Raw genomic sequence first — 23,791 nt, forward strand, 5'->3', positions numbered from 1 at the left:
GGAAAGGGCTTTGAGTGGCCATTTATGGGTTCCGTAAAGTTCAATGGGAGCCAAATGAGTAGATAAACAGAGGAAACTGTCAGACAATAGAGGAGAAGAAAGCAGATTTAGAGAAAAGGAAGTACAAGAAGGAGAGAGAATTTACAATCCTAGCTCTCATTGGACTTGACCGTATCTGCATTTTCTTTTCCTGCATTCCCCTACTATGGCCTTACTATAAAACCTGTTTGCTTGGGCTAGCTTGACTGGGTCTTGCTTCTTGAGACCAACAGTCTTAAGCCAAAGAGTCCTAACATGTTAGATGTACAGAAGTAGCTGGAAAAATGGCTGTTTAGACATAATCCAGGTACACCAGCTGGATTGCTAAAGCTATAAACTTTCTCTTTGTTCTTATCCCCTATTATAAGACTTGGAGCTTATTATTATTTTTAAAGATTTATTTATTTATTTGAGAGAGAGAGTGGGGGGGAGGGGCAGTGGGAGAGAGGAGAGGAGAGAGAGAGCAAGAGAGAGAAAGAAAAGCAGACTCCCCACTGAGCGTGAAGCCAGATGGACTCGGGGCTCGATCCCATGACCCTGAGATCATGACCTGAGCTGAAATCAAGAGTCGAACACTCAACCAACTGAGCCACCCAGGCAGCCCAGAGCTTATTATTTTTTTAAAAGATTTATTTATTTGAGAGAGAGAGAGAGAGAGAGAGCATTCGGGGAGGAGCAGAGGGAGAGGGAGCGAGAATCCCAAGCAGATTCCACACTGAGCACGGAGCCGCGGAGCCAACATGGGGCTGGATCTCAGGACCCTGAGATCATGACCTGAGCCAAAACTAAGAGTTGGGACACTTGATCATTGAGCCACTCAGGCACCCTGAACCTTGGAGCTTATTTATGCCCAAGAATGCTGGAAGGACCAAAATCATGATCTTCTGAAAGGCTACCTTCCTTATGAAGCAGGAAACCTGCAATACTAGGTAGGTTTTGTCCTGGTTGAACTTACTTGATGATGCTCCAGCTGCATCTTGTTCTGTTTGATGATATTTTCTTTTTCCAGCAGCTCTTTCTGTTGCCTCTCAAACTCCTCCTTCCCCTGTTATTTTTCAACATAAAGAAAACATTACATCACCCCTGTGATTCACTTGTGCTACACTTTCATTGACAAATGTGCAAATACCCTTTAGTTTTCCATTGCCTTGGCCGTTTTAGGCCCTGTTAGGCCCTACGAACGCCAGTCAGGGATGGTGCACTCCCCTGCCAGACTTCCAGAGTCCCCACATAGGGCAGGGCTGGAAACTAAAATCCGTTTCCACATGGGGTGCCACCATCTCCGCTCCACTTTACCATTTTGGGAGATCCACGCTCCCCTTCAAACCGCCTTACACAGTACTATTTCTCAGGGTTCTTCTCAGATTATATGCAAACCCATAAACCTCCTAACGCAGGTCTAAATGGGGACCGTGCTGCACTCCTGGTTTCTTCGAATCATCTACAACTCTAGACCAAATTAGTATTTCCCAATATGCAGAGCTGAACCACCCTCCAGGGGAATGGTGAATGCCCCTATCAACTCTCTCCCACACCTTTCCTTAGCAGTGGGGGGTGGGAGGCGGGGCTCAGCTCTCTCCCTTGCCTGGTCTCCTGTATGCACGGGAACTGTAGTTAGTTAAACAGTTCTTAGGGTGATCCATCCCTCTCAGTCAAATGAAAGGAATGGCCGAGGAAGATAGCACGACAAATTCTGAATAATGGATCTTGGTCAAATGTTTGAATTCCCCAAAGTGAAAGGGATCCCAGGTCAACGTGGTGGAATTTCCACATGTAGAAGGCAGACTGTGCCTGCCCAATTCCCCATGTGCTGGTGACGTTCTAGGTCAACTGGCAAACGCCCAGTGTTCCTCAAGGTAAGCCTGAGGTGGGGTGAAGTTTTTCTGTAAGTAATTAAACACACAAACACACACACTGTAGGACTGAAGGGACCTGAGAATTTCTCTAGTCTAGAGTTTTCATTTTTTTTTTTAACAGTGCCTCTCTCCTTCTTCAAATAAAATACCATGCAGAACTCTATCATAAAATGCAAATAGAGGTGGAGCTGGTGTGATTATCTGAAGACCCACATTCCTACTTGGGGAGTCCCTTCCTGCTTGGCATATCAATGGATCGCTCCAACCCCGTGCTCCATTCACTTCGCAGATGAAGAAGTGACGGCCCCAGGAGGTTCCTAAGTTGATCACACAGTGTCAGGAAAAGGTCTAGAACTGATTACTCAGCACTCTCAGGCCAGCGTTCTTCCTACTGTACAATGTTGCTATGGATTCTGCTCTTGAACCGTTAACAATGTCGCCTCTGGCAGTCCAGCCTACCAGCCGTATGCGTGTCAGTCCCAGGCTCCCTGAATGCAAACATAGGCGCTTTATGAGCCTGGTTTCCTTACCTGTAGGTGGACGTAGTCATAATCATCCATCCAGCTCCTTTCAGAGCCATCACTGCTGCTACAGTCAGGAGGCTGGTCCTTGCCCAGGCTTGGGAGCAGTGGCTTGTGGAGGACCTGGGCCTTGTGGTCCCCAGGATGTAGCAGCTGCATCTGCGATGCAGGGTGTGGGTACTCCGTAGAGTTCATGATGTTCTCGGACCCACTCTTCACAGGCGAGCTGCCAGGGCCCGGTCTAAAGAGGGCCTCTGCATTGGTGTTGATGGTAGTGGTGAGCTGCTTGGCATCATCAGGCACTGTCTTTGCCACCATCACAAACCGGTCCAGGTCATCACACTTGTTCTGGGGCTTGTTGACGGCCAGAATATTCAGGGACCAGCTGCACTCATTTAAGTCGTGGCTGGTCTGGCTCAGGATCTGGTGGGAGTCTTCCACTCTTTGGAGCTCCCGCTTCATTTTATTGTGGAGGATGAGTTCGGGGAGGAAGGAAGCATTTGCTACAGCTCCCTTGGCAAAATGGAGGTAGTCCCTCACGAACAGCTCCACCTTGTCCACGGACGTGCGGATCTCGTTGATGTGTCGTTCCATGTATCCGTAACACCGCCAGTCTGTGGTCACCAGTGCCATGAGGCTGGAGACGCCCATCTCCAGGGTCTGCTGGAGCCGCTGAAGCCTCTCGATGGCTGTGTCTGGATCCATCAAGAGTCTTTTGTCCTGAGATGGGGAGGCCGACAAGGAAGATTCCTTGGAGGTGGTGGAAGATGTGGACATGTTGCTCCTGGTGCTGCCCGTGCTGGAGAAAGATAACCGGTTGATACCATCGACCATGTCCTGAGAGCCTTTGGCATCTGGGGGGTTGTGCAGAGGGATGTCGTACACACCGTCTCTTTCTTCGGGGTTTGCTTTCTCACTGGTTTCTGTTGGCGGCTCCAGAAACTGAACCCCACGCGGGATGTCGTAGGCATCGTTCTGGGGACCCAGGGACTGTCCCAGCTGTGAGGGCGGGTGGTTCAGCGAGACGCTTTGGTGTCTTCGTGTCGCCAGGTCAGCGGCTCCCGGAGCATCACAGTTATATTTTATGTGAAGGTCCTTCCCCATCGGCTTGGAGCTGGTTGGGGGGATGTCATAGATGCCCTCGGGTCTGCCGTCCAGCCTTACAGCTTGTCTCACTGGAGGGGGGAAATCATACTCTTTTTCCCTAAGCCCTGCCTCATCTCGGCAAGCAGAGGGTGGGATGGCATATACCTGAAAAGCAAGTAGAAAAGGAGCTGTTATTTGTTCAGCTGGCTCATGCGAACGTGCAGAAACTGAAAAGGACCTTAAAATGAGTTTAGAATTCTCAGTCTTCATCACTGGCTCCTGGCTTTTCACCTTCCACCCACTTCTGACCCGTGTTTCCCAAGGCTCTGCTCTGCTCTGTTCTCACTTCCCTCATCCTTGGACAGGAGCATCCTTCCCATGGCTTCATTGCTGCTTGTGTGTGGACCCCTCCTGGCTGAGTTGCCCTCCCTGGGTCCCAGTCCCGTGTTTCTGACCACCTCCTGGGTCTCCTTCCTCGGCTGATCCAGGCAGGGAGGCAGACTGTGCATTCACACACAGGACGAGGCATCGGAAGACCTGAGGTCTCTCCCTGGATCTGTCGGCTGTGAGATGCTGAATAAGTTGCTTAAACATTCCGATGCACAGTTCCCTTCTCTGCACAATGGGGATAACTATACTTCCTGTGCAGGCGTACCCCAACGGACAAGAGAGGGTATCAAATGCAGCAACCCCTATCCATGGACTGAGGACGCTGTAACACTTCCCTTAAATATGAGATATGTTGGCTGCTTGCAAAACTGAATTATTTTAGCTTCTTACTGGCTCTCCTTGTTGACTACCTCATTTTTAATGGAATGCCCTAACTATGGAATGCTTAGACTTACCTTTGAGATTTTTTTCCTTTCCCTTTTTTTTAAAGTAATCTCTGTGCCCCATGGGGGGCTCGAACTCATGACCTCGAGATCAAGAGTTGAATACACCCTGACTGAGCCAGCCAGGTGCCCCTATTGCCTTTTCTTCCCCCTGTTCATTCTCTCATAAAGGCTAGTTTTTCCCCTTTGGTTTGCCCTTCTCGTTTTACTCTAATAAACACACACACACACACACACGCGCGCGCGCGCACACGCGCGCACATGTACCCATTGTTTTGCTGCTCTGTGGTAGCTCACTTACCCCTTTAGTAGGAGGGATGTCATAGACGCCTTGAGGTTTTATCTCTCCCACTGGGACTGAAAACACAGGGCCTTTCACTGATGATGGAGGGATATCGTACACCTGAAGAGAAACACTTGCGTTACCCAGAACAGAAATGTCGTATACGTGTCATTTCTTACACTACCAAGCCTTTCACTATGGATTTATTTGCCAGGTTATGTATACCTTTGCTGTATGTCATAAGGGGTTGGTAGAATTTTTCTTTTTAGATTTCATGTTCTTTGACTTAGACTGAGTATAAAAATGACCTTACATGAAGTATCTACACTGTCTGGACTTTATTTTTAAAGATTTTGTTTATTTATTTGAGGCAGAGAGAGTGAGTGAGAGAGTGAGAGAGAGAGAGAGAGAGCATGAGCAGGGGGAGGGGCAGAGGGAGAGGGACAAGCAGGCTCCCTGCTCAGCAGGGAGCCCTACAATACAGGGCTCCATCCCAGGACCCTGAGATCATGACCTGAGCCGAAGTCAGCCACTTCACTGACTGAGCCACCCAGGCGCCCTGCTGTCTGTGCTCTAAACTGTAGTTTAAATTTTACATTTCCTGAACGAAAATGATAAGCGATAAACGCTTTGTCAGATACAGGCCTAGGATTTCCTGATTAAGCAGATCCAGAAAACATAATTTAAATAGCATTGTTGGAAATGGCTTCTGGATAGTTAGCTTCAAGTGAAACATGCATACTTGGTGAACTTCCCTTTGTTCTGTAGCCCTGAAGCAATGCCACCCTGAAGCTCTCCCGGCGTTCTGATACATACCCCTTGCGTGGCGTGGGAAGGAGGGATGTCGTAGATGTCCTTTTGGTGTCTGGACGGGTACTCGTAGACGTAGCCCTGGCCTGTCCTCACAGGGGTTACCACCTGTGGGCAGGAAGACAGAGAGGTGTAAAATTCCAAGCCCCAGTCCTGAGTGACTCTCTTAGCTTCCTAACCAGGCACCCCTCCGTCACCTCTCCCCCATAAGAAGAAAGAAAGGAAAACCCGGAAGGGAAGAGAAAAAAGGAAGGAGACAAAGCGACATCAGGTCAGAACACTTTTAAATCCCCTCTCGAATCCCAATAAAGAACAAATCCCTGAAATAGCTCCATCCCTCTTCCTCTTGATGATAAAACCATCTCAAAGTTGGTCCAAGCTCAATTCCCAGGATGTACCTTAAGGGAGAATCATTGTTAAATTATGAAATTTTAAATTATGATCCTAGATCATCCCTTTGAAGCACCAAAACCACAGCATAATGAAAAAGAAAACATTTTTTTAAAAGGCTCTGAAACTATTTGTAAAGCGAATAATGCAAATAGAGTGTTGAGCTACTTAAAATTCCTCTCATGCCTTCCCCAGGACGCCTCTACATGTGACATTATTATTATTATAACAAATTCCATAGATCACTAGAGTACTTTTATGAAGCCAACAGCTCAAGAAGCCTCCAGGAGATTTCAATCCAACCTTTGAAACCAATGACAGACCTATCAGGAGCCACCAGGAACAGAGTTCAGGTCTCTAATCATTTTCTCATTTCCACCAGGGAAGCAGACATCCCAGACAGTACCTACGTCCAAGGGATGTGGGAAGTCAAACACACTCATCACAACTCTGGCATCTGGAACCAATGCCAATAAAAGGAACCTCACCCGGCAGGCTAGTAGTTTCCCATCTACCATCCTTCCTTGTGTCCTAAGCATCGGCAGAGAACTTACTCGAACTGAAACTCATTTGGAAATGTATTTAATCCTCCAAGGTCTTCTAAATAACCAGAGTCTTGTGTTTGCCTAACCCCTGCCCCCCGAATGACTAATAGTGCCCCCCCCTTAGTATTGTCTTTTTTTTTTTTTTTTTTTGGAGAACGGGCATTGTAAATTAGGCAGAGTTGGTTCTTCCTTAAGAAACCATCATCTTTTATCCTCCCCCTAATGTGAAAATTCTGGCATCAGGCTGCCTACGAAACTATGTGAAAAATGCTCGTGTTCATCTTATGCTGAAGTGGGTGGAACTCAGCCAAAAGCACCAATGCCCTTCTCCCCAGGGAAGCTCTAAAACGCTGAAATCCCTGGTGCTTGCAGCTCATTACTTCTTGCAATGAAGGTAAAGGAGATTAGTATTACAGTCACCATCCCATCAAATCTCTTCACTGCCTTGGGTTTAAGAAAAGGAATCTATGGCTTTAAACTTTGTTGGCATGGAGCATACAGAACCATTTATAGAGTGGCCACCGTATTGTGCCTAGCAAATCTTCCTTTTAAAAGTGGTATGCCCTTTGCCATGCCAGTGGCAGAAAAACGCACTGTGTTCCTAGGGCCCTTATATGATTTTTTATTTTTTTCGCTCACTATTGTCCAGGAGAGAAGTGAAGTATCTTCTCTGAGTGTATCGCATCAGCCCCTCTATTTATAGCTCTCTGTTTTGGCTTTATAATAGAACCTGTACACAACACAGCTTTTGTTCAGTCTGAAAGTTTCTAAGAGTGGATTCTGTCCGAGGTTGCCAAGTTAGTAATAATGCTAATGGAAAACCAAGGCTGGCTATGCTGAAGGCCAGCTGAGTGGTTCCATCTTTAGTTTAAAGATGGGAAGCGGGGGCTGGGAGATAGGGGGGGTGCTGCCGGTATCTGAAAATAGTCCTTGGTGAGATGTAAACATATGGCAAGACCTCAGAAAGGCGGGGCCCTAGACAAAGCTTTTCCTTGCCTTTGTGGATCTTCCCTGGCAGGGAGCATTAGTGCTTCCCGGTATTTAACTTCTCACTTCCTGACAAATGTCACAAAACCTCAACTTGCTCTCTCTCTTTCTCATTTGGAGGATGCCTGTGGTCATCTGGTTTTTAAAAACTTTGCATTCCAAGCCAGTCATTTTCCTTGTTTATGCATTAAAAGAAACAGATGGTGAAAACCACAGTTGGGGGGGGGAAGCCAACAAAATGAAGTCTCCCCCGAGGCCAGCATTCCCGATGGTACCATCTAATTCGCGCTGGTCCACAAATAGCATTTAAAAGGGACCAGTGTTTTGCCTCTGGTCAGACACAGCCGGGGCACACAGCGATCCACTCTGTGACGTCTGAAGGAACAAGGAGCTGGACGTCTTCTCCTTTTGGACATTCTCCTCCTCAACCCATTGCTTGGGTGGCTTTCATGCCAATTGCGTGTTCTCTCCTCAGAGGAAAGTGCTGACTGTTCTGTACCTTACAGAGTATCCAGTTCTGCGGTCATAAGACCTTTTCTTCCTGCTTGACACAGTACACAAAAACCTCTCTACTGTCCCAGAATCACTGAACGTTAGCCTCTGAGGAACACCAGGGTCTAGCTAAGGGGATGTAAATTTTGGAAGCATTCTCCTGCGTGTTTGCAAGGGCAAGACCTTGATGGCATTGCTACACAAAGGGCATTTCAAACCTAATTTTCTCAATGAAACAAAGTCAGGTTTTTCATTTCCTTTCTCACTCCGTTGGTTTTTCTTTTGTGCTTTCCTTTTATTCTGTGTATTTATTTATAGTTACAAGGGCTTAGCCTTAGGAACCTCTTAGTTCATTAGAGTTGGTGCAAACGGGGCTAGAAAGGGGGGATTCCTGGGGCTCTCAGACCAAGGGCTAGGGCAGGCAACCCCCTTCCTGATGACCCTGGCAGAGGATTTGCATTTTCCAAATACGGATTTTCTGCGCCGTGAGGAACCTGATCGGTCCTCAGATATTAGTCTACTATTTTTGTCAACTAACTGAAGAGTCTGAAGGTGGACACTTTGAGAAGAGAGGAAGGGCAGATGTAGACATTTCGGAAAGGAACAGTCCATTTAATAAATCTCCCAAAGTGCAGAAAGTGGGGTTAGGTTAGTGCTCTAATTATGTGCTTGCCTAAAAACAAGCAAACACATACACGGCGCCCCCCACCCTACACTCTGATGTGTTTGATTCTCACCATTTTCAGCATCAGAGCCTGGGCACCAAGAGCTGCTTTTAGAGATGATTTAAATCCCTCCAATGTCTCATAATTTTGAGAGCCGTGCATGCTGAAATTTTAAAAAGGCTGGCAGCGATGTGTGAGTCAGTGAGCTGGAAGAGAGGCCCTTGGGCCGGGCCACTTGCACCTCCCCAGTCCTTAGCCTGGGCTTGCACCTGTAGCCCAGCAAGGGCCTGATGCTTAGATGCCTGTGGGGCCCAGCAGATGAGGGGGAGGGAGAAGCGAGCTGGGATCTTGCGCTGGGGAGACAGAGCTCACAACCTCCCGAAGGAGAGCAGCCATTCCTCAGCTCCAGTCAGCTGTCATCCTGAGAAAATACGCCCCGTGTGGCTAAGTCTCTCAAATTTTCAGGACAAGCCAGAGATCTGTATTTTTTAACATGAAATCTGATTTCCAGAATTGGCTCAAATATTTCAAACAACGCCCTGGCCAAATGTCTCTGGCCCTCAGGGGGCCCGTCTTGCCTTCATCTATGTATTTCTGCCCTCCTCCCTCAATACCTTGAAAGTCTGAGGGCAGGTACCAAAAAGCTCTTTAGCAATTCCATTCCTTGGCAAGACTGAACTCCACCATTTTATACAGATGCCCCACGTGCCCCACCTCTGTGCCTTCACTCATGCTGTATCTTTCTCCAAGATATTATTCTTCCCGTCCTCATAATTCACATTTTATTCGGCTTTCAAGGCCAGGCTGAGTGACTCTCTCCCATGGGGCCTTTCCAGACAAATAGAATACCTTTCTCCTTCGAACGCCCCAAGCACGTTCTGTGTACATCTCTAAGGGGACTTATCACTTGTGGTCCTTTTCAGTGCTTCCCATTTCTTCTCTTGGCATGGTGGAGATAGAGCCTGTTTCTTCATTTGTAGATAGACAGCAGGGCCTATCACAGTGCCTTGACTGTAGTAGGGCTTGGATAAATGCATTGACTGGATACATTAATGAGCTAAAGGAAAACTCGAGCCTTTTCTTAAGCAAGATGGTGTGGAACTGGACAGGACGGGAACCAAGGTCTGCCTGTGCAGGATGAGGTTGGTTTCCAGGTGAGTCAACTCTACGATGAGTGGGACCCATGGGAGAAGGGGCGGAATGGGCTCTTCTCAGCCATGCATGGTAAGGACAGGCAAGTGAGGAAGCCAAAAAAGCAGAGTGAATTTTAGATAAAATCAAGAAATCAGAAACCACAGAAGCATGATCACCTGTACCACTGTTTGGTGCAAACCACCATGGAGGCCAAGAAGGGCTGCTAGATGGTTTCCTTTTCCCCAGAGTCTGCGTGTGACATGAGCATCTGTGTTCTTCTCAGCCATAAACTAGAAATGTACGGGGGAGTTTTGCAAAAAGAAATCAAGACAAACTCTGCAGTTTACCTTAATATCAGAAGGAAAACACAATGGAAAGGAGCGGGAGCTGTATATCAGAGGCCATGGCCACATTCGGTCTTTAGCTCATGGAAAGGATTCGGTCTGATGAGGGGAATGATTTAGAACACAAGCTGGACTCAGGCAGAGCTGACTCTACCACGTGTGAGAACTTGACCAAGGGATCTGTCCATTCTAAGCCTGTTTCCTCATTAGGAGAATGGAAATAATAACACTTATAGGCTATTAGTGTATAAAATGAGATCAAGTACATAAAGTGCCTGGCCTCGGGTAAACCCCTTAAGCCTTAGTTATGTCTATTATAATTGTCTATTCTAATTCTATTATAATTGCTAGGTTATACAGCTTTTACTTTTGGACTTAAGTTGTGGACCTGGTAATTCAGATCAACCATCCCACTGAAGACAGTTTTTGAAAAATGAGGAAAAGACATTAAAAATCTTCTTCATAGCATTAAAGCATTAAAAGATAGTAAAGAATGATCAGGTCCAAATTTGGGAGCAGAGAAGGAATTCACAGAAGTAAGCCCACACTTTAAGGCTGCTTTTTTTCCTGGGGGGCATTTGCGGATGTGAAATAGGTGTCTGAGAGGCCACACCTCTCAAAAGACTCAGAGGTGTCTTTTTGCAGCATCTTTGGGTGCGGGGGAATATTGGACTCTAGGGCTCCCCAAGGTTGGGACCCTGATAACCATCCCCATTTTGGGGTTGGAATCCTAAGGGCTGCATGTAAAAGTGAGAAGGTGCTGGAAGGGAAGCCACCCTTGCACGGGCTGGAGCCAGGTTTTCACTCATCGGGGTGGGTAAGAACATTTCCAAGCCCGAAATTAGATTTATGCATGGCTGGGAGGCTGGCAGAAGGAAATAAAATCCTCTCTGGAAGTAGAGAACATTTTTATGGGCCTTAAATGATTTCTTACAAATATTTAAAAATACAATGTCCACCCTACAAAGATACCCAGAAATATAGGAGACAAGACAGCAGAAAAAGACAAGAGCCAATTTTTGCTTTCTTCTCTATATGAGGAGGACGTGGTCTGTGTCTTAGTGACCACAGATCTCAAGGCTGTTTGCTTTCAGACTGTTTCATGATTAAACCATGGGAGCAAACAAAATTTAATCATTTAGATATGAGTCAAATAGAAAGAAATTAATCTTTACAAATGCATACAGTGTTCCCAGTTAGGTCTGTGAGGCAATGGGAATTTCACATCAAAGCAGTAAGTGACAAGAGACTTTGGTTCTCTATGGCCATCAATAGATTTACTTGGGTTACTGTTTTACTCTGGTCTTATCAGTATTGCCATTGTCACAGTTATCACCCTAACAGCCCAAGACACTCCAGTGGAAAACCCCAGGAGAAAAACATGCTTTATGAGGCATAGAAATAAACCTGTTATCCAGGAGAAAGATGGCAACATCCCAAACCCAGGACCCTTGATTGAATTTCTCTTCAGACAAGGCCTTTTCAGTGGAAGATCACAAGCTGGGTTTGTCAAGAGGATCTCACCAAGAAGTGGGGCACATACCCAACTGGAATGTCTAGAAGCAAAATACCTTCAAGACAACTGCTGCTCACATGGTATCCCTGGGGCCAACGTCTCAGCAAGTCTCTGTGGGCATCTGCTTCACCTCTTCAGAGCAGAGCTCATGGGTGGGTGCCTCGGAGTGGGGCCTAGCTGCTGTGAAGGCCCTCAGCTGCATGCTACCCAGTCATGAAGGCAGACCCTCCCCACCCCGCGAATCCTACAAAAGCCGAGATTAATAGGGTCTCAGGTCCCGCCATGTTCTGCCATCCTTCCTTCTGACGCCAGCCCTACTACTTGCTACTTATGGCACCTTCTCATCTTTCTCCTCCAACACCCACCCCTGTTTTGGTTCCTTCCCTCCTGCCATGCTACCCGCAACCGTAAAGAAGAATAAAAACAGTAAAAAGGAAGCGGAAAAATCCTACTGTTTGACAGAAAGAACTGGGTGGAATGGAGAAGAGATGGAGATGGGGTGTTGGGGGTGGAGCACAGATTAACTGTTCTAGGGTATTCTCATCATTATTATTGCTCATACTTCTACATTTGGTAGATGCCTGCTTCAACAATTACAAAAATCAGAAAAAAATATTTTTAAATAATTTTAACAGAATTTCAAAAAAATAACAAGAAATCCCACTTGGAAGGATATGGAGGGGTCTTTGTAACTGTTTGGGGTTTCTGTGTCCCATGATTTAATTCTCTGAGTCTAGGTCTCTACATTTCAAAGCAACATCAGAAATGGCCAGAATGACACAATCCTTTCTTCCTGATATCCAGATAATGCCTCGATAACTGACCACCAGAGTTTACCCATCAATCTAGCAGAGCAGACATGTGTGGACCCGGCTCCTGGCGTTCCGCCCCAGGGCCTAATCAACACCTAGGCAACCCAGGAGGTACTCAGGAAGTATAATGAGTAATTGGTGAGAAGGTAAAAAGTGCCACTGTGCCGTAATAATTATAGTACAGTTTTATAACTCCGCCATTAACAGTACTAAGATTGTCTGAATTCAGAAGTAGGCCTCACTTATTAGCAGTCGGCCATTTGCATTTTTCTTGGCATCTGTGGAAAGTAAAATTAGATTGCTTCCTGTCTATTTCTAACTCCCCTAGCCCCCTGTTTTATTTATACTATCTTTGGGTTTCATGTATTAACGAGAGTATTTAGATTTCTAAAACCGCCCTCTGGAAAGGACTTATTTCACGTAAGTGCCCTTAAAAAGCATTCACAGAGTCACCACAGTATTTATTAGATCTTATAATAACCTCTTTGTCTTAAAGCCCATGAACTGCGTGACCCTTTCCCTTTAAAGAAAAACCCTTAGGAAGAGAAACTTCACTATTATCACTGCCTGCCTGTTAGAACTTGGATCCAGTTTTCAGAAACGGCAACGTTATACAGGTTTGTCTGTTTAAAATCCAAGATTACTAGTTTCTTTTCTATGACCAGAGGAAAAGCCACATGTTGCCTCCACTGGATTTATTAATTCTCTATAAATTCTCTCTGCCCAGCTTGGGTGTAGCAATGAGCTCATTTATTATTCGCATAGCAACAATATAATGAAAACCGAGTCTGGCCCGAAAAATACACCCTTGTGGGCCAACTGCACGCTTCCTAACACTTCTCTTGAGCTCATCGAAGTTTCTCCCCCTCTGTTGTTGGGTGGTGATTTACTTTCCCTCAAAGACATTCTGCTGTCTGATTTTTAGGCTAGAACTCAGCCTTTTCCTCACCACATCTAAATCGTGGCGAGTCTCTCTCTCTCTTTTTTTTTTTTTGTTCCCAAAGGAGGAAAAAGTCACAACCAAAGGCTCAGAAGTGGAACGGGGCTCTTGGGTCACTTTCATTTGACACAGCATTTGGGAGGCAAACCACTCCATGGAAACAGTGCCTCGATTGTCAAGCCTCTAGCACGCCTCCCCTGCTGCTTTCAGGAAGCAATTTGTGCAGCAAGTGCTAAAGCAATATTTAGTTACGGAATGACCAAGAGCCGAAGAGCAGCTCGAAGCATTTAATGTGTAAGAGCATGGCGGGGAATGACGTCTGGGCTCCTGCAGTGGTTTGAGGTCTTTCTCCGGACAAAGCTGAATGTGACCCGTGACAGAGCTGGGTCCAGCGAAGTCATTTTTTTTTTTTTTTTTTAATATCCCGTGGACCGAAATGTTCTTGGAGAACTATAAAAGGCACAAACGTTTTGGTTCTTTGGATGTCCAGATACATTCAACAGGGCACTAAGCACGACATCTGGGTTTTGAAATGGATTTTAGAGAGATGCCCAAAAGGGGATGTGATTATGGAAAGGGGGCAAGGCATGAGCATTTCTGGATCCACATGCCTGGAGCTCTTGGTTCCTCCTACACAGGAGCCCCCTCACGGCCTCATTGGGAGACAGGACACGGTGGCTGAGGTGACAGACCCATCACATGGGCTGTTGCTTCCAGAGACACCTGACCTGCCAAGGGTCTCTGCCATATCCGAGAGGATTAAACAGAGGAAAATGGACAGAAAAATAAGTTCTAGGAGGAAACACTCTCTTAGCTTTTGGTACCAAAGCAGGGAAGAGAGTTCTCCTGAAGAAGCTGCTCTCTGGAAAGTGTTCTCACGTACAGGATGGGCCTTCGAGCTCCAAGTCTCCCTGGCTCAGCATACCCCCCACCACCACCGACCCCCCCCCCCCCGCCCCCGGGTTCTTCCGGCTCCTTGTCTTCCATTGCCACAGCTCCATCTCCTGGAGGTGACTGCGGTTTCTAGATGGGAAGGCAGACTGCATCCTAAAGGAAGAGTAAGAAGATTTGCCAAAACCTATGGGGTCAACTTGAAATTTATATCAAAGCTTGAGTGTCTTTTTTTTTTTTTTTTAAGAATCTTGAGGTCAAGCGGTTTTACTAAACTTTTCAAGTGACTCTGGGAAAGAATCAGATAAGGATATCTGGATCATAAAATTTTAGCGAAAACCATTAGAGATAATTCATCCCTACTCCCCATTTCACAGTTGAGGGAACTGAAGTTCGGAGAGGTTATTCAGCGGGTTAATGACAGAGAAGTAAATAAGAGCCTGGTTAGCTGGGTCCCGCGGCCCACCTCTACTTTTCTCTGTCCCGTTGCTTACATTAGCAAGACAGATTAGAAATTTACTAGAAATTTACTACTTTCCTAGTTTCACAGAGAAACTTACTTCCTTGTTAGAGAAGCAAAACTTGAAATCTGGGTATCTTAAATTTTAGGGGTGCCCCTTTCCCTGGCAAGCCCATTCTGGGAGATTTAACTAGACAGCAGTCTCTCCTCATCCATGGTGGATATGTTCCAAGACCACCAGTGGATGCCTGAAACCGTGGTTAGTACCGAACCCTATATATACTATGTTTTTTTCCCTCTACATACATACATAAAGTTTAATTTATCAATTCAACACAGAGATTAACAACAACAATAAAATAGAACAATTATAATGATATGCTATATGTGAACGTGGTCTCTCTCAAAATATCTTACTATACTGTAGGTACCTTCTTATAATGACATGAGACAATAAAATGCCTACATGATTGAGGTGAAGTGGGGTGAGTGACGTAGGCATTGACCATGTCAGAAGGAGGATCATTTGCTTCCAGACCCTGACTGACCGTGGGTAACTGAAATCGTGAGAACAAAAACTGCAGATAAGGGGGGGGACTACTGTGTCTGGTTAAATGAAGTTATCCATCTGGACCAATTGGAAGTCATTTGAAAAGATGTTGCTTCCAATGGTAGAGGAAGCCAACACAGCAATGTTCTCAGTGATACTACGGTCTTTACATCACCTTCATCATCTGCTCGGGACTTCCAGATCACCTGCCCTGATCACTGCAGCTGAGTGGCAGGAATTTCCACCTTTTTCAACTCACACTCCCTCAGCATAGAGGCTTCTGAAGTGACTTTAATTCTTTCTGTCCAAGACGATGCTGTTTAGCACCCAGGATTCTGATGATCTGGAATTGCTAATGAAATGTCCTAAACAAGCCCTCTTATTTTAGGGCTTGGCAGCATCAACCATTAGCCAGGATGTAAAAATCATTAGCTTCAGAGTCAGACAGATGCAAGTTCAAATATCAAGGTCACCTCCTACCAGAGGTATGTCCTTCAGCAAGTTAACTCACCTCTCAGACCTCAGATCCCTCCCCCCGTAAAGAGAGCGTGGTGTAAGGAACACCTTAGGAAGCTGTTGAGAAGATCAGATGAGATTATGGATGTAAGGTCCCTAACATGGAGCCAGGGCCCAGGGCACTTTTGGGTTACCCCCACTTTTGTCCTAAAACTATCCTGAAAAATGAGTAACTTCATAGCATGCTAAGGGCTACACAGTCAATTGGTGGTAAATTTGAAAATAAATGACCGTTATGATAAATAACTGGTTTAAGCACATCCTGCTTTAAGAAAACCCAATAAAAATTACCTAAATAAACCAGATGTGATTATCCATGGCTAAAGATTCTTTGCTTCAAAAATTGACCTACTCTGGAGTCCCTTTAAAGAGAAGATCCCTTGGTACTCTTCAAATGTTACTGGAGTTACATAGAACTTTGAGAGAAAACACACTGTCCTAAGTGAGTCACACCGTGACTCCTTAGCCAGGAACAGCATACCTCTCTAGAAGTGTACCTTGAAAACTGGGTGTATGGCACTATTTAGAACCAAGCGCACTTCTGATGGAAACTTGTAGTGCATTTTCCACAATGTACTCAAAGAAGCCTGCTTTTAAAGACGTGTTCTACCAATATTGTCTGAGTTTTGTCATCAAATCAAATAAATAAATGTATTTTTTTCTCCCTCACAAATACAGCATTATCCACTCAGCCAGACATCACACCACACACAATATCTGACCCATTCACTCTGATAAGCACAGTGGCTTAGCATGAAATCATTGAAAAAGGAAGGAAGATTACCTCTGCTTGCTCTGGTGTGGGTTTACAAGAAGTTATTGATGCACTTTTAGAAATACGCACTATCTGTGAGCTTTATGACAAATTGCAACTGAGTTAGAAGGCCTTGGCATTGACCAAACAAAAAAGGCCTTTGTACATTTTTAGGGAGGTGTTCCAGTTTGCTCATTCCCCTGGCGTGGGTGGCTCGGCTGGGAGGAGAGACTTCTCATTTTCAAAGTGAGCTCATAAAGTCCTGCCCTTAAGTGCTCAAGGACCTCCAGTTCTGTGTAGGATGTAGAATTCATCTTGACTTTTGAGGGCAAGGAATTTAGATGGAAGTTCACTTCTCCACACAGCCCCAAAAGCCATGTATTGAGGGGAAAAATAATTTAAATTCAGATTATCTTTATATAGAGATGCACAATTTTGAAACATGGTCCTACTTTATGGAGTTTATAAGTGAAGAAACCAGAGGTACTCTGTGCCCTGTCAAACTCTGATTCTGTTTTCAAGGGGTATGTGTGTGTCTGTGTGTGTATTGGAAAGGAACAAAGGAAAGTGAGGTGTAGTCAGAGTTTATCTTCTCGGGGCGCTTTCATTTCCTCTAAATCTATTTTTACTTGTTGGTAGACAAATCATACTGCTAATATATAGCAGTTAGCTGGTTGGTAACTGAATGTTGCTCTGGGCAACCAGATTTTGCAATGCTTCACATCCCAATAAGGGAAGTCCTCTGTTCCCATCCAATGACTTTGGGTGAGGGTGTGTTTGTGTGTTTGTGTGTGCGTGCGTCTGTGTGTATGTGTGTAATTCGCGATGACTCAGTGTCTAAGAAGGTACAAATGTTATAGTGAATCTATTTCTGGTTCTTATGTTACCTTTCAGGAACGGGCCTGGAAGACCTGGCAAAAATCTTTTAATCATTTCCTGACAACATTTGGCTGTGTCCCATTTTGGAATGTAGGACATGGTCTTTAAAGGTGATGTCATGGGGTTTAGATAAATCTAGAGTTTTCTGAGTGCCACCCCCAAAACAGTACTGGCCCCCAGCCTGGCCCATCATGCCCATTGTAACGGCCATTGGTTTTAATGAACCCATGAGCTTCCCTTGAGATTAAGTGAAGAGGACGACATATTTTGGGGACAAAAGAGGAGGGAGAAAACGGCTGGGGTACAGACAGGAAGCTTCACAGAAGAGATGAACATTGACATGGGCTTTAAAGTATGAATAAGAGTTTACAGATAGAATGGAGGAGAAAAGTCATTCTAGGTAAATCACAGAATATGCAAAGGAAGCTCTGCTCCCCAGTAAAAATAGTATTGTTCTCCTCTTTAAGTGGCCATGGAAGAGTCAACTAATCTTGTCTACATTGGGCAAAATGCATAGAAGTTAGGCTCTCGGGCACCTGGGTGGCATATCCGGTTAGGCGTCCAACTCGATTTCAAGCTCAGGTCATGATCTCCAGGTTGTGAGATCGAGCCCCGCATCGAGCTCCTCACTCAGTGGGGAGTCTGCTTGAGATTCTCTCTCCCTCTCCCTCTGCCCCTCCCCATGCTCATGCACGTGCACTCTCTCAAATACATAGGTACGCTCTCAGACATGCTGAACTTTACATCAGTCATGCTTTGAATGCTCACTTGTTGTGTAGAGATAGTTATGATTACAGAAAAAAGATGGTGGCAATCCCCAACATCCTTCTTAGGGGAAAACTACCATGTAGAATCTGACATAGGTCATAAGAGATCATAAGGAACTGGACGATAAGATTTGAACAGTGTGTAAATCCGATGGGTGATAAGATCGGAACCACTTTTCAGTTTACTTAAAGGTCAACTCAAATTACATGCTTCATTTCTTGCGTCTGCCTCATTCCTTCGGTCACTGGCTGTCATCCGTGTGCTGACACTTTGCTGTGAGTGTGGCCTATAGCAGGAAATGCCATACATGGAAATGCCATATGTAAACAACAGCCCAGGCCCCTGCCTGCCGTAATGGGGCTTATAATTTAGCTCAAAACTGATCTTCAGAAGGATGCAAAACAAACCTAATTGCATCAGTTAGAATAAAAATGATGTGTCCAAAAATAAGGAGAGAAACACATATCATTCTCCATGCAGATCAAGGCACAGAATGGATGAACTCAGGCGGCAGTTTTACTAATCTTTGAAGTAGAAAAATGAGGCTATTTTAGACCTTTGTGGCCCTTAGGCTTTTGGACCTTTGGGGGCCTCATTCTCAGCCACAGTCCCTTAGTAAGTAGAATTTTTGCTTTTAAAGAATTGAGAACATTAAAAAATATACATGATTTAGCTTTTCAAATTATTGGACTGTGAGTAACTCAGTTAATTTAAAATTGCCTGTGAGTTCTTGGCCATCACAGGGCATATTTAGAAATCTTTGCAAAGTGAGAAGAATCTAACCTACAAATTGTTTTCAAATGTAATAAAGTAGCTCTGAGCTCTAAATGTAGTAATTAATGAGGCTGACATTATGTTGTTTCCTACACATTTGTCTAAATGTTTATTAATCATATTTGCATATAAATATATTTATATTAATTATATAAATTATATATAATATATAATTATTATATTTATATTAATATATATTAATATTATATATTTTGTGTTTCATACTTTGGAGTCAAAATTTTTTGGCGGGGAGGGGGGCCCTCAAACATTCTTGCAGGTCCTGGGCATTCTGCCCATAATGCCTAATGGATAAAACGGCACTGCACCCGAAACCCACAGGGCAAAAGACCAATGAAATTAAGAAAGGTGTCAGTGTATATGGTTTCCAGATAGCTAAGAGTTCTTTTCCACTCTGTGCAAAGTTCTTGTAGAACCCAAGAGAGAGAGAGCCCTGCACTCAGAGGGAACAGCCTATGTGTTAGCAGGGAAGTATTTGCATATTTGATGCACAATCAGAAACACAAACAGGGCTGAGGCCGTTCAAAACAAACTCTGAGAAAGGAAAGACAAACAAGGGAGAGGAACTAATTTTTTAAGCCCCCGCCGTGCTAAGCCTTGGGCCAGGTCCTTCCTGTATGTTGTTCTATTGAATTCTCACAAGAACTCTGTGAGGTAGTTGTGATTAGTCCCATTTTACAGATGGAGAAACCAAAGCCTAGGGAAGTTGAGGAACTTGCCAAGGGATTGACAGCTATGAAGGAAGAGAGCCAGGGGTCAGCCTAACCCCAAAGCCCATGCTCTTTGCACCATACTTATGCTGTCTTGTTTCATAAAAGGGTGGAGATGACATGAATATCTTCCTTTTTCTAACTGCTGGTATAATAAGTGATACATGGCACTTAATGTGGTTGGGATGAGTAGAGGCATCTTAGGTGGGTAGAGGTTGCAGTTTCCCAAAGAGCAAAGTTGAAGTGATAGAAGGCAGAATTTTTTTTTTTTTCCTCTTAAATGATTCATTCATGGAAAAAACTGTTGTGGATAAAACTCCTGAAGCCCACAGTCTGTAGCAACATCAAGGGCATCTTTAACTATGGAAAGTCCCGAATCACAATCAGATTGGAACATATCCAACCCCCCATCATGGTCACTTCATAGTGTTTCCCAAATGCAGTCCTGGGTCACCTCCCCCAGAACTAGCTAACGAGCTCACCCCAGGGCAGATTCCCAGGCCGCAGGATTAGAATTCCTGGTGGGAAAGGCCTGGAAGTCTGCATTTCAGCTCACCTTCCCTACCTCTCCAAATGATTCGTATGTTCTCTAAACATTTTAAACCACACTTCCATGGTTTAGAACAAGATCCACCTCCTCTTTCTTTTCTTCTTTAATAGCTTTAAAGGACCATAGCTTAAACTTCCAGAAATGTCTAGTTCTGGGCTTACCACCATTTTACCGATGGGAAAGTAAAGAGAAAAATGGGTTTAGGGCTATTCACTAAGTCAGCTACAATAACAAATGAAAAACAAAAAAAAAGCCCGAAGACAAAAACAAAACCCAGAAAGACTGCCTGACTCTTGCTGTACTGAGACTAACTCTGGGGGCCTTGGCTTACGTCATTAGTGTGATTCTCACCCACCGAGAAGACCCTACACAGAGGAAGATGTTGACAGAAGTTTTTTAAACAACTATTATCTAGAAGGTTAAAATTACCTTTTAGCAGCCAAGCCATCTCCACTAGGAAGGAAGGAGAGAAGGAAGGAAGGAAGGAAGGAAGGAGGGAAGGGAGGGAGGGAGAGAGAAAAGAGGAAGGAGAAAGGAAGGAAGAGAGGGAGGGAAAGGAAGGAAGAAGTTTTTCCTCCTCATACCCATGGAGGTTCGCACCAGTAGCCCAGTGGACATGATGAAGGGGGTCAGCCGAGGGGACCAGAGGCACTCGGATGACGTTCAAGTTGAGGGCAGGATATCCTGCAGAACACTTGGTGTTTGGCAGGGAGGAGCCAGGACCATTCCCTCCTGCCCTTCCCATCCTTGCTGCCATGTTACCACTTTGGACCCCCCACGGCGCAAAGCTTAGCACTGCAGGCATTATCTACTTCTCAGTTCTGGTAAAGTCCTCCCCTGGAAGGCTGGCAGAGGTGCGATTCAGAAGTTGGCTTCCTCCTCCAGGAATCATCTACCTTTTGGTAAGCATAAAATGTTCCACTGATTTTAGAATTAGACAAACAAACAAAACATTGAGTTCGAGTGCACACCCCAGCATCAATCCAAGGGAAGGCGTGGTCAAAGTCTCTCCTCTTTAAAAGGTTGGAGGGTCAAGGAGCAAATCTGCAGTGCAGTTCCAGCAAATAAAATGGGAAGGAGTCTGAAGTGCTTTTCAGACTTGGAACTAAAAAGGTTGAGTCTAAAAAGGAAAACATGTCACCTTCCTGCCAAAATAAACTGTGATGAAAGTTTAGACCCCCACCAACTTTCAGCCAAGCATTTCCTGTTCTGGTCTCCCTTGTCTGCCTCACACTAGCTCAGATGAGGGAGAGCTATTTTTAAGGTGCAAACAACCAGGACTTAGAATGAGAGAAATTATTTATTTATAGTTACACCTTTCAACTGTTCTTTTTTTCCCTCTGGAGATAAAGGGGCTTGGTTTGGCTTTCCCTTTGAATCTAAAGTCCCTGGGGTAAGAAGGACTTTGGAAGGTCATGATGGAGTCACTTTGCCTCCAGACAGTGATCATTGTCCTGGGCAAAACAAGTCACCACTTCTTCTCATATGCCTGCGCTTGGCTTATGCAACACAGGTGCTCCTGAGCAATGGTGTGTAGTACATACCTTTTGTATAAAAGGTGATTTGAAAATACATTCATGGTTTTGTTATTTTAAGGAATCCAACAGTGATTCTCCCCCCTTTTTTGTCCAGCAGAGAATTCCATTATCATGCAAGTAGATATTCCGTAATTGACCTGGGTTTGTAAATTCAGCCTTTGTATTAGATTTTCTTGAGCCAGGACACACGCATATGTAGTGTTCTTGGAGCCAGCAAGCTCCTTCTTGTATCTAACTGCGTCTTCCCTTCTTTCTTATTCCATTAAATCAGCACATTCTTAATACCAAACCTCAAAGGACCCATTGTAGACCCTTGGAATTTGCCGGCAAACGAAAGAGAAAAGTCCTCCCTTGTAATGCTCACACAAGCATGATCTTGGTGTTGGCTATTACTCCCGTAGTTGACTAACCTTATTTTCTTTCCAGTGTGTATTTCCACCTGACATTACAGTGTTTGCTTGTCTCCCCACTACAATGTAAGCATCATGAAGGCTTTGTTCACTCTTTAGTTCATCACTGTATCACAAGCATCAGAAATATACTAAATGAAGGGTGTCTGCCTGGCTGGCTCAGCTGGTAGAGCATGTGACTCTTGATACTGGGGTTGTGAGTTCAAGCCCCATGTTGGGTGTAGAAATTACTTTTAAAAAAATTAAAATATACATATACTAAATGGTTAAAATTAATTTGATGAACAAATTTCTATTTATGTCAAATTGTTGTGACGTTTGGAATGATACAGAGTGCTGAAGCGGTACTTCCTTTTTTTTTTTTTTTAACAAAATGGTTTCCTAACTATTCTAGCTCTACTGTTTTCACCCACTGGCTCGGCATTATTATAGGAATTACCTGAAGGACAAGAGGATGGCTCCTTTCTAAATTCACTAGTATCCATATGTATTAATTGGACAACCTTGAAACTAACAACTCTACAGAAAAGTTGGTTGGCATGACCCACTTCAAGCTTCTTTGCTCCCTTTACTTTTGGTGGGTTCTCTGTGCAGCCCAGCCCAGTGGGGTCATGATTCAGCTTTTGGTGAAAGGAGAGTCCTTTCTGCATCATTGTACTTATGCGAAATTTGGTGCCTTGTACCACTCAAGGAGGAAACAGAAAAGACTGGAAACTATTTGAGTGTAGAACCTAGGTCTAAAAGCAGATCTATCAGAAAGACAGAAACAACTTAATGATCCAGTATGATCTGGAATGACACAAGAACTTATAATGACATGGGAACAAAGTTTTGCTGACCAATGAATGGAAAAATGATGCAGAACCAATGCTCAAGTTCAGGTATGTAGGTATACTTACTCTTTGGAAGATATATTTACTTCTTGCAAGTTTCAAGTTTTTGTTCTGGGAACATTTCTACTGCTCTGAGTGCAATGGAAACAAGTAAGTAGAAACAAAAATCCAGTAGGTCGCTCACTCACCTTTTTGCTTAAGTGGGGACCATTAGCTCCCCCAATGCTTCTCTGCACTGATGGTGGTACTTGATACACATCTTGTTCCTGGGTACCATGGCTAGTGGGGACCTGGTAAATTCCCTGATGTTGGTAGGAAGGTGGCACTTGGTAGATGGTATCTCGAGGGGCACCATGTGGGTTTGGCACTTGATAGAGCTTCTGTTGGCCAAAGGTCTGGTGCACTAGCCCAGAAGTAGGCTGGTCCTGACTGGAGGGGGTATCCTGAATGGGGCCAATCAGAAGCTTCACCCGATTGCCTGGGACAATGCCTTGTCGACCATGTAAGGAGCAGAGCCACCATCCTTCCAGTCCTCCTGTGTTCTGCTCTATGACAGTCAGGATGTCTCCCTTGCGGAAGGCCAGTTCCTCAGCACACTCTGGGACATTGTCGTATAAGGCCCTTGCCATAAGATTCTAGGAAGAAGAGAACAGAGGGAAATCACGTTAGAATGCTAGCTCAGTCCTTTAAACACCGAAAGTCCATGCTCCTATGGAGGCGCACACTTCCTGGAAGGGAGAGAAGAACAAATATGAACAATAGCCTGTAAAGAGAAAAACAGGTGGTGCAGACAAAACACAGATACATACGTCCTATGTCTGCCACCAATGACATCAGACTGTCTCCTCGGCAAAGCTCAGAACACCCCAAGAGTTCTTTCCTCCAGC

At 44.8% G+C, this 23,791-nt stretch overlaps 1 protein-coding gene across 3 annotated transcripts in view; it reads right to left on the reverse strand.

The window, feature by feature from the left end:
- The window catches only part of NEDD9 (neural precursor cell expressed, developmentally down-regulated 9), a 177,699-nt gene that overhangs the window by 4,276 nt on the left and 149,632 nt on the right, over positions 1 to 23,791 (reverse strand). For all 3 annotated transcript variants that reach the window (XM_028107393.2, XM_028107392.2, XM_028107394.2), the window contains 5 exons: positions 23,093 to 23,539; positions 5,435 to 5,536; positions 4,637 to 4,738; positions 2,426 to 3,667; positions 995 to 1,084 (listed from right to left, as the gene is read on the reverse strand). In XM_028107393.2, the coding sequence (XP_027963194.1) occupies positions 995 to 1,084; positions 2,426 to 3,667; positions 4,637 to 4,738; positions 5,435 to 5,536; positions 23,093 to 23,539 (1,983 nt within the window). The remainder of the gene's footprint in view (positions 1 to 994; positions 1,085 to 2,425; positions 3,668 to 4,636; positions 4,739 to 5,434; positions 5,537 to 23,092; positions 23,540 to 23,791) is intronic.

The sequence above is a fragment of the Eumetopias jubatus genome, unplaced genomic scaffold (genome assembly GCF_037043125.1).
Source record: "Eumetopias jubatus isolate StellerSeaLion01/CBP00866 unplaced genomic scaffold, mEumJub1_p1.0 scaffold_6, whole genome shotgun sequence".
Taxonomy (NCBI): domain Eukaryota; kingdom Metazoa; phylum Chordata; class Mammalia; order Carnivora; family Otariidae; genus Eumetopias; species Eumetopias jubatus.